General features: G+C 44.9%; 1 protein-coding gene across 1 annotated transcript in view; it reads right to left on the reverse strand.

Moving 5' to 3' along the window:
- Window positions 1-6,845, reverse strand: part of LOC143989634 (uncharacterized) — a 566,499-nt gene extending 559,654 nt beyond the window's left edge. The window contains exon 1 of the mRNA XM_077489883.1: window positions 6,582-6,845. Coding sequence (XP_077346009.1) covers window positions 6,582-6,830 — 249 coding nt within the window. The 5' untranslated portion in view covers window positions 6,831-6,845. The remainder of the gene's footprint in view (window positions 1-6,581) is intronic.
- Window positions 6,846-11,819: the final 4,974 nt, after the last annotated feature.

Genomic DNA, 11,819 nt, shown 5'->3' on the forward strand with positions numbered 1-11,819 from the left:
ATTGCCAATGGCTCCATCAGGAGTACAAATAGCCCCATGGAGAGGGGGCATCCCTACCTGGTGGCCCTGGACATTGGAAAGGCCCCAGAGACCCGGCCATTAATTTTGAGAGCTACCACCAGATGGTCATAAAGTATGGAGATCCATTTAAAAATACTGGACCAAACCCGATGCAGACATGGAGTATATATGAGGTGTATATCAGGGTGTGCGGTCCAGAAAAATTAATATAAAAGAAATTTCCTGCACTCAAGTCACTAATACACCTCGAGGGTTGTGTGGGACCCCTGATGTACAGGAAGACAGGACTTCAGTGAGGAACAATTCCCTCACTCAGGACAGGAATGCGGCTTCTCCCCCGTGTGAGATCTCTGATGTCTGTAAAGATCGGACATCCGTGAGAAACATTTCCCGCACTCAGAACAGGAATACGGCTTCTCACCTGTGTGACATCTCTGATGTGTGTAAAGACTGGACATCTGTGAAAACCATTTCCCACACTTTGAACAGGAATACGGCTTCTCCCCTGTGTGCAGTCGCTGATGTGTGTAAAGACTGGATTTCAGTGAAAAACATTTCCCACACTCAGGACAGGAATACGGCTTCTCCCCCGTGTGAGATCTCTGATGCGTGTAAAGACTGGACTTCTGTGAAAAACATTTACCGCACTCAGGACAGGAATATGGCTTCTCCCCTGTGTGAGATCTTTGATGTTTCTGTAGATTGGATTTATCTGCAAAACATTTCCCACACTCAGGACAGGCATACGGCTTCTCCCCCGTGTGAGATCTCTGATGCTTGACAAGACCTGATTTTGTTAGAAAACATTTTCCACACACAGGACAGGAATACGGCTTCTCCCCCGTGTGAAATCTCTGATGTGTGTATAGATTGGATTTATCTGAAAAAGATTTCCCGCACTCAGGACAGAAATACGGCTTCTCCCCTGTGTGAGATCTTTTATGCACAATAAGACTTGATTTAGAATGGAAACACTTCCCACACTCAGTACAGGAAAGCTTCTTCTCTGTTGGAAGGACGGCCCCGTCCCTCACAGTCTGAGGTTCCTCAGGATAAGAGGAATACGATGGTCCATCTACACTGTGTGGTGCCGGATGGACATTTGAGGTAGTCGGGTTTTCTCCTGGACTATACTGTGTGATGTCCTCATCTTCTACTTTACAGTCTGGAGACAAAGTGAGACAATCCTCTGAGGTTTTCCTCATCTCCCGTCCATCTACTAAAATAGAAATACAAAGATTATTACTAGACATGAGCTGATTGGTTCCCCTAAACCAGGACTCCGCCCACATCAGGCAGCTTTGTCTCTGAGGATCTTACAATTCCCCCCTCAAGGTAACTAGTAAATGGGTCCTCTGATCTCCTACCAGATCATTTCTTTATTCATGGACCTTAGTCAGAGAGTGAGGAAACAAGGAGAACTGTCTTTTATAGGAGTGACAGTGATGAGGGGATTATAGGACGAGTGTCCCCCCCCCCTCTATCACTCATTGCCATCTTCCCAACACAAGAAGTCCTGCACTTCCTTATTTAGTCCATGATTTAGTCATGAATAACAGCGGGGCTGAGCCCCACCAGAGGTCAGAGAGTGAGGATGGGTGGAGAACAACCAAGATGAAGACTGGACTGATCCTGAAGACCCCCATCATTGGGTTATTGACTCCTCCCTCATTATCACTTTCTGTTTAAGTTTCCAAAGTTTGAGGATGTTATTGCATTATTATCAAGAAATAAAAGTCTCTCATCATCAGATATAAAACGTCCAGCTGGTAGTAAATGGGTGTAACAAAAGAGAATACATACAGTGCCTTGAAAAGGTTTTCATACCCATTGAAATTTTCCACATTTTGTCATGTTACAACCAAAAACATAAATATATTTTTTATTGGGATTTTATGTGATAGACCTACACAAAGTGGCACATAGTTGTGAATCGGAAGGAAATTGATAAATGGTTTTCAATTATTTTTACAAATAAATATGTGAAAAGTGTGGTGTACATTTGTATTCAGCCCCCTTTTACTCTGATACCCCTAACTAAAATCTAGTGTAACCAATTGCCTCCAGAAGTCACCTAATTAGTAAATAGAGTCCACCTGTGTGTAATTTAATCTCACTATAAATACAGCTGTTCTGTGAAGCCCTCAGAGGTTTAATAGAGAACCTTTGTTAACAAACAACATCACAAAGGCCAAGGAACACACCAGACAGGTCAGGGATAAAGTTGTGGAGAAGTTTAAAGCGGGGTTAGGTTATAAAAAAATATCCCAAGCTTTGAACATCTCACGGAGCACTGTTCACTCCATCATCGGAAAACGAAAAGAGTATGGCACAACTGCAAACCTACCAAGACATGGCCGTCCACCTAAACTGACCGGCCGGGCAAGAAGAGCATTCATCAGAGAAGAAGCCAAGAGGTCCATGGTGACTCTGGAGGAGCTGCAGAGATCCACAGGTCAGGTGGGAGAATCTGTCCACCGGACAGCTATAAGTCGTGCTCTCCACAAATCTGACCTTTATGGCAAGAAGAAAGCCATTGTTGAAAAATAAGTAATTAGAAGTCTACTTTTCAGTTTGTGAGAAGCCATGTGGAGGACACAGCAAATATGTGGAAGAAGGCGCTCTGGTCAGATGAGACCAGAATTTAACTTTTTGGCCTAAAATCAAAATGCTATGTGTGGTGGAAAACTAACACTACACATCACCCTGAACACTTCATGAAACACGGTGGTGGCAGCATCATGTTGTAGGGATGCTTTTCTTCAGCAGGGACAGGGAAGCTGGTCAGAGTTAATGGAAAGATGGATGGAGCCAAATACAGGGCAATTTTAGAAGAAAACCTGTTAGTCTGCAAAAGAGTTGAGACTGGGGCGGAGGTTCACCTTCCAGCAGGACAACGACCCTAAATAGGGATGAGTCCGATGTTCGAGTCGAACGCAAGTTCAAATCAATCATCAGGTGTTCGCCTGTTCGTTGAATTGCAAACAATTTGGGGTGTTCGCGGCAAATTCGAAAGCCGTGGAGCACTCTTTAACAGTCTATGGGAGAAATCAAAAGTGAGAATTTTAAAGGCTTATATGCATGGTATTGTCATAAAAAGTGTTTGGGGACCTGGGTCCTGCCCCAGGGGACATTTATCAATGCAAAAAAAAAGTTTTAAAAATGGGCGTTTTTTCAGGAGCAGTGATTTTAATAATGCTTACAGTGAAACAATAAAAGTGAAATATTCCCTTAAATTTCATACTTGGGGGATGTCTATAGTATGCCTGTAAAGTGGCGCATGTTTTCCGTGTTTACAACAGTACCTGCACAAAATGACATTTCTAAAGTCATTTAAAAGTACTCGCGGCTGTAATAAATTGTCGGTTCCGGCAATACACATAAAAGTCATTGAAAAAAATGGCATGAGATTCCCCACAGTCCATTACCAGGCCCTTTGGGTCTGGTATGAATATTAACGGGAAACTCAAACCAAAATTTTTCAAAATAATTGTGTCGGGGTCCCCCCAAATTCCCTACCAGGCCCTTCAGGTCTGGTATGGATATTAAGGGGAACCCCGTGCCAAAATTGAAAAAAAAATGGCGTGGGGGTCCCCCCAAAAATCCATACCAGACCATTATCCGAGCACGTGACCTGGCAGTCCGCAGGAAAAGAGGAGGGGACGAGAGAGTGCCCCCCCCTCCTGAACCGTACTAGGCCACATGTCCTCAACATGGGGAGGGTGCTTTGGAGTGCCCCCCCAAAGCACCTTGTCCCCATGCTGATGGGAACAAGGGCCTCATCCCCACAACCCTTGCCCGGTGGTTGTGGGGGTCTGCGGGTGGGGGGCTTTAACAAGGGGACCCCAGATCCCAGCCTCCCCCCCATGTAAAATGATAACGAGGTACAAATGTACCCCTACCATTTCACAAAAAAGTGTGAAAATAGTAAAAAATGACATAACATGGCTTGAGACAAGTCCTTCATTAAAAAATAAAAAAATAAAAATGTCCCACGAAGTCCATTCATCTTCTTCTCTCGCTCCAACGGACCAAAAAAAAAAAAAAAGCAGCACGCCGCCACTGATCCGCCTCCATGGGAGGCATCCGCCGTAATGACTATCCTCTCAGGTATCAGTTCTTTTATAACTGAGGGCGGGGCCACGCGGTGATGTCCCCGAGTGACCCTGCCCCCCTCTGATGCACGTGGACATCCCTATATCCCTATGGGATAAAATTGAAAAATTAGCACTTTTGATTATTCATGTTCATGTCCCATAGACCTTAACGGTGTTCGCATGTTCAAACAAATTTTTTGCCTGTTCGCATGTTCTGCTGCGAACCGAACCGGGGGGTGTTCGGCTCATCCCTAATCCTAAACATACAGCCAGAGTTACAATGGAATGGTTTAGATCAAAGCATATTCATATGTTAGAATGGCCTAGTCACAGTCCAGACCTAAATCCAATTGAGAATCTGTGGCAAGACTTGAAAATTTCTGTTCACAGACGCTCTCCATCCAATCTGACAGAGCTTGAGCTATTTTGAAAAGAAGAATGGGCAAAAATGTCCCTCTATAGATGTGCAAAGCTGGTAGAGACATCCCCAAAAAGACTTGCAGCTGTAATTACAATGAAAGGTGGTTCTACACGGTTTTGACTCGGGGGCACCATACAAATGCGCCCCCCCCCCCCCACTTTTCACATATATATATATATATATATATATATATATATATATATATATTTGTATAATTTATGATTTTTCTTCAATTTCACAATCATGTATCATTGTGTTGGTCTATCACATACAATCCCAATAAAATATATTTACGTTTTTAGTTGTAACATGACAAAATGTGGAACATTTCAAGGGGTATGCATACATTTTCAATGCTCTGTATTATATGTATATATAGCAGTGGGTAGAGGGGAGAAAGCAAAAGTCAGGACTAGGTAATGTACAACATATTGTATAAGATACAACAGATAGGACTATATAGTATCAGAATGATGTAATATACAACATAGAGTATATAGTGCAGGGGTCAGGAGTATGTAATGTACAATATAAATTATATAGTGTAAAGCCCCATACAAACGATCAGAAATTCTACCAGCAAAAGTCGGATGTGATGTGAGCTTTTGGTCATAAATTCCGACCATGTGTATGCTCCATCAAACTTTTCCTGGAAGAATTCCAGCCTGCAAAATATTGGGGGCAGGTTCTCTATTTTTCGGTCGGAAAAAGTTCCGATCGGAAATTCAGAAATTCCGACACGCAAAATTACTACGCATGCTTGGAAACAATTTGACGCATGCTCGGAAGCATTGAACTTCATTTTCTCGGATCGTCATAGTGTACGTCACCGCGTTCTTGACGGTCGAAAGTTCAGAGAACTTTTTTGTGACCGTGTGTATGCAAGCCAAGCTTGAGCGGAATTCCATTGAAAAAAACATCCAAGATTTTTCTGACGGAAAATCTGCTCGTGGGGCATAAGGGTCAGGACTAATAATATTGGTATTCAGTAATCAGCGGAAGCTTCAACAATTACTTGAGACAAGTTGCAGAGGTCCCACACCGCTGCCTCCCATCTCCTGAGACTGCACTCAGTGACTTGGGTCTGAGACTATACAGACATATCCCTCCACCCGGCACAGCCAGCAGACAACAGAGCAAGTAACCCCAGAAGTATTGCTCCGAGATCTTACTAGACTCATGTATGGGCAAGGTGGCCCAATATACATGTCCCAGGTGCCTAGGTCTAGTAATGTCTATGATGACAATCAAAATTTTGCTGCCAGCTGATCCCCAGAATCTCCATAAATCCAGTCTAGATACATAAATTGTGTCGGCAGCACAGAGAAGGAAGATTATCCGTGAGAAATACAGGAATACAGGACGGGAACACAGCTCAGGAAAGTGACCAGGGGATTACAGGCTGATATCTCACAGTCCCCGCCCTACTCTGGACCAATCAGTGAGCAGTATGGGTGGAGGAATGTATTTAGTGTTAATGACCCACCTGTGCTGATCTCTGTAGGAGTGTCCTCCTCTATAAATGTCCCCGTTATTCCATCCTCCTCCATAGACTGCTGATCATCCCTCACATACCTCTCTTCTTCTTCTTCTTCTTCTTCTTCTTCTTTAATCTCAACTTTTATATCTCTCAGATCTTCATCCTAATCCAAGAAAAATAAATAAAAATTCATTGATAAAATATAAGCTCAGCATGCACACATCATCTCCATGAGTCCATGTTCTAGATGCTCTATCCCACTGACCTTGTAACAGTGGGGGATGGTGTGATCTTCCTGTGTGGAATCCCGGGAATACAGAGGACGGGGACATCTCTCTGGTGGGTTCCTGGTATTAGGTGGCTCCATCAAAACCTTGTGTCCTTCTGAAAACTCCTCCATCACTCCATACTCCTCATCCTCCTCTTTATACTCTTCTTTAACAACAATAATATAATCCCCGAGATTTTCACTCTGAAAGATATATAAAAAAAATACGTCAATTATAACAATGCAGATAATGTACAGATCTAATGACACTATCAGTGATTGTTCCTCCTCTACCTGATGATGGTGGGGGATGGTGTGATCTTCCTGTGTGGAATCCCGGGAATACAGAGGACGGGGACATCTCTCTGGTGGGTTTCTGTAGCTGGACGACTCCACCATGGTGTCCTGGTACAGATCTTTGGGTTCTTTTGGAAACTCTTCCTCCATCACTCCATCCTCATCATCCTCCTCTTTTATCTCTTCTTTAACCTCAACTTTAGAATCTCTCAGGTTTCCACTCTGAATATATAATAAAAATGACATCAATGGTAACAATGCAGATAATGTACAGATCCTAATGATACTATCAGTGATTGTTCCTCATCTACCTGATGATGGTGGGGGATGGTGTGATCTTCCTGTGTGGAATCCCGGGAATACAGAGGATGGGGACATCTCTCTGGTGGGTTCCCATTACTGGATCCACCTGTAGGAAACACACACACTGACTGAATACATTGTTTCTATGTGTTTATCAGATGATGGGGGGTCTAGGTGGAGCCTCCGTACTGCTCTCTCCTTTACAATAAAGTCTCCTCTTACCCGGTGATGTGAGGGGCGGCTGATTGTCCATCATGACGTCCTTGTAGAGATCCTTGTGTCCTTCTAAATACTCCCACTCCTCCATGGAGAAATAGACAGTGACATCCTGACACCTTATAGGAACCTGACACACACAATGATACAGTCACCATCCAGACACATCCCTTGTCTGTTACTGGATAATGTCCCAGAATTCCCAGAATCCTCCATCATCTCTCTGGTGACTTCTAGAATCTTCTTTGTATTTCTCTATTCTATCAGGGAGGGAGGTGGAGGCAATGTGATGGTCAGATGATCTCCAGTAAATGTGCATATAGACTGCACTGCCAAAAATTAAAATCAAGATTATTAAACAGTTTGCCACATGTAAAAAATAAAGAAATGAATGACACCAGAAAATATAATGAATAGGGGTGCAACAGATCCAAAAACTCACGGATCGGATCCTTCCTCGGATCAGAGTCAAGGATCGGATCATTTTTCGGATCAGCAAATAATAATTGAATTTGCAAAAACCTGTGAAAATTTCACCACCATATAGTCCCCACTGTAATATCCACCTCATCTCCCCCACTGAAATATTGGCTGAGCATGGCTGGGTATCGCCGAGTATGGCTGGGTATTACAGAGTATTGGCATGGCAGGGTATGGCAGAGTATTGGCAGGGTATTGCAAAGTATTGGCAGAGTATTGGCAAGGTATGGAGGGATGGCTGCCATCCCAATTTCTCCCCTCCACTGTACAGAGAGGGGAGAGAGGAACCGGCGTCATCATGACGCCGGTTTGTTTACAAGTGATCGCTCCATCATTTGACGGAGCGATCACATTGTAAACGGCCGACAAGCGCGCCAAGATGGCCGCTGCTCCGGAGCTAGGCCGAAGCCGCAGCCTTTCTGAAAGCGGTGACGATCCGTTGCACCCCTAATAACTAATGTCCAATGTATCAAAAAGCCCCATTCAAATATTAGTTGCTTGAAAAACAAGAGGTAGGTGAACAGGTGCTGGTGCCATTAGTAACAGATCAACATGTGACCACCTCCAGGTGACCCCACGTGGATGTACACTCACCACAATGGATGGATCTTCTATTACTAGATAGGTCTCACTGCGCTTTTTTGGTTGGACCCACTGTGTATCTTGTCCCCAACTTGACCATTCACATGTACCTGGATGTGATATGTTCCAATGCCATAAACTGCCACTCCCCCACTAATAAAAGTGGTATAATCCATTTAGTTTAGACCACTGGTCTCCAAACTGTGGCCTGGGAGCTGTATGCGGACGACTGCTTGCCTTTATCTAGCCCTTGGGGCACTATTCCATCCACTGACACTAACAATGGGGTACTATTTATCCCACTGACACCAACAATAGGGCATCATTCCTTCTATGGATATCAACAATGGGGCACTATTCATTTAATTGATACAAACGATAGGGCACATTCCTTCCACTGACACCAATGATGGGGCACTATTCCTCCCACCAACATCAATGCTAGGGCACAGTTCCTCCTACTGACACCAACGATGGGGCATTGTTTACTTCCATTGGACATTTTCTACTCCCACTGGCCCCCCTAAAGTCTAAACAGGCCCTTTGTTTAGAAAGTTTGAAGACTCCTGATATAGGTGAGAAGGTGATTGGTGGGAAATGTGACACATCTCCAAAATGGAAAGTGTTACGGTCCCGTAAGTGGGGAAATGTTCTGACCCTGGAGGGGTTAATCTGGGTTTCCATGCTATTTATCTGCTGGAGATAAAAGACATCACAGTGACTATGGAGGAAGAGGACGGACATGACGGGGGGTTACTGGGTGTAAATAGAAAATAAGATCTTATTACCTCCTCTGCTGCCTCTTCCAGCAATGTCTTCTCTCTACTTCCTCCCGACTCACCTCTCACCCAGAACTTCCTGTCTTTCCCTGACATCACTTCCTGTCTGTCTTCTATAGAGACTTCCTGTCTGGGTAGAAGTGAGATCACCACCTTGTGGAGCTCAGAGGAACTGCAGTCCTGACAAACATCTTGAAGTGTGAACACGGCCTTGTGCTGTGTGTGTATGTACTGTATATATTTATAGATGGGGTCATCTCCACTCCCACCAAGGGGGATAGAAATATATTACTGCCTAGTCCAGCCTTTATCATTTATCAACCAGGGATCTTCCAAAGGATTCTAGGGGTTCCCTCACAATTGATCAATTTCTGTCTCCCAGTAACAACAATTTCATGATAATGTAAACATGTCCTTCTTTCACTTATCACTGATATAAGGGATCCTTCTCCCATCGGCCACCAATAAGGGCAGTAACCCAGTGGACACTCTGTTGGAAAGGTCTCCAAGTCTGCTCTTGCCCCTAAATATTGCTGCACCATATAATTCAGATGCTGACTATGGTTGCTGGAACTTGATGATGAGAACTGAAAAATTGTTTAAAGGCATCGGTCAGCTGGCCACCTTCTCCGCCGCTCTTCCTCTGGCCGAGCGAAGCCTCATAAACACATTGCCTAGCACCAGGAAATTGTAACCTCCCAGGGTCTGGAAATGCATTGCACAAACTTTTCTTCAAGGCCTCCTGAAGATGTTTCATTCTCTGCTCCCTCTGTGAAGGCAAACTTACCCTTGAATCAAGAAGTGTTGCCAGCCAGTAATTATCCCTTTCCTTAATACTATGAATACTAGGGTCCTTTTGCAGGCTTTGCAGAACCAGAGAGGCCATGCAGCATAAGTTTCCAGAGGCATTCAATTCTGAGTCCTTCAGGTCACTAAGGATCACGTTATCCATAACTGCCTCCTCCCAGCCACGTACAACTTTTTGGGTTTCTGGGGACTGAAAACCATCCCTTGAAGTCTGCTGCACGTTAACCCCGACATCCCTGCTGACACAATTCTCCTCCTCCTCCTATTCTTCCTGTGTGTTCGGTGGACCCGCAGGAATACTATCTGGATAAAGAGGGCCTTGAGAGGAAAGAAAGTCCTCCTCTGCCTCAAGTGCCCTGACCATGATTCCACAAAGCGTTTGCTCCAACAGGAAGACTAGAGGGACAGTGTCACTGATGCATGCATTGTTACTGCTCACCATCCTTGTGGCCTCCTCAAATGGTGACAGGACAGTGCATGCATCCTTAATTAGTAGCCATTGGCATGGTGAAAGGAAACCAAGCTCCCCTGACTCTGTCCTGGTGCCATACTCACACAGGTACTCATTGATGACCCTCTGCTGTGTGTTCAGGCACTGTAGCATTGCCAACGTTGGTGGGCATGTCACAAATGAGGCGGTTGATGGGCAGGTTGCATTCCCTTTGAATTTCAGCCAGCCAAGCACTGGCATTGTATGACCAGTGGAAATGACCACAGGCTTTTCTGGCCTGCCTCAGGAGATCTTGTAAGCCTGGGTACCTGGTCGAGAAATGCTGCACCACCAAATTCAGGATGTGTGGCAAACATGGAACATGGGTCAAGTTTCCCTGTCAGAGGGCAGAGAGAAAGTTGGTGCCATTGTCACCTACAACCATTCCTGGCTGAAGCTGGCGTGGTGTCAATCACCTCTGGGCCTGCCCTTGCAGAGCTGATAGAATCTCTGCCCCAGTGTGGCTCCTGTGCCCTAGGCAGACCAACTCTGCACAAGAGACCATAGAAGAAGAGGAGGGAGGGGAGCATACAGATTTTGTGGCAGAATCACCACTAGCTTTTTGGAGGTGTGGTGGCAGAACAAGCTCCAACACTGAACCCTGTCCTACATCCTTCCCAGGTGCCAGCAGAGTTACCCAGTGCACCGCGAAGGAAAGGTAATGTCCCTGCACATGCCTGCTGGACCATGAGTCAACTGTAATATGAATCTTACTGCTGACCGCCCTTTCCAACAAGGCCAAACACATCACATGGCGGTAGAGAATCGGAATGGCCTTATGTGAAAATAAATGGCATTTTGGAACCTGCCATTGTGGTACAGCAGATTCCACAAATTCACAAAAGGGGGCTGAGTCTACCAACTGAAAAAGGCAGCAGTTGCAGTGCTAGTAATTTGGCCAAGCTAGCATTTAGACGCTGAGCATGTGGATGACTGGGATCAAATTTCTTTTTATGGTTCAGCATCTGGGGTAAGAAAATTTGTCTGCTGAAATCAGGTGTACTGCTAGCAGATTGGCTGCAAGTACTCCCAATTACAGGGAGCTATGATCAGTGTCCTGTCACTAGGCAGAATGGGGAAATGCTTGTTTACATCAGCATTTCCCTGTTCTTCATCGTGGGTATATCTGCGGGACCCGCGATCCCACTCACGGAGATTGCACCCACAAACCGCTTCTTAAAGGGCAACATACAGGTACGTTAATATGTTTGTACGTGCCCTACTGCCGACGTATATCGGCGTGAGCCAGTCGCAAGCGGTTAATTAGGGGTGAGGCATTAATTTAAAGTGGGAGTGGTTCTGCAAGAGACATATCATTAAGCTAATGTCACAATTTAAAGGGGAAGTGTATGAATGAAGACAGGGAGCCTAGAGAGGATGAAGAGTGGAAGGAGCCAAGATAGAATGGGGAGGGGGAGGAGCCTAGAGAGGATGGGTGAAACGAAACGTCCCACACTCCGCTTGAGTGCTTTCGTCATATACCGCTTGCTCCCAGTCTGAATATAGATATCGGATATTCCAACCTCTAACAACCACAACCAGGACTATACTTGTTTGGTTGCTGAATATGGACTGAGC

The sequence above is a fragment of the Lithobates pipiens genome, unplaced genomic scaffold (assembly GCF_037356315.1).
Source record: "Lithobates pipiens isolate NorthernLeopardFrog02 unplaced genomic scaffold, aLitPip1_a1.2 Scaffold_18, whole genome shotgun sequence".
Taxonomy (NCBI): Eukaryota; Metazoa; Chordata; class Amphibia; order Anura; family Ranidae; genus Lithobates; species Lithobates pipiens.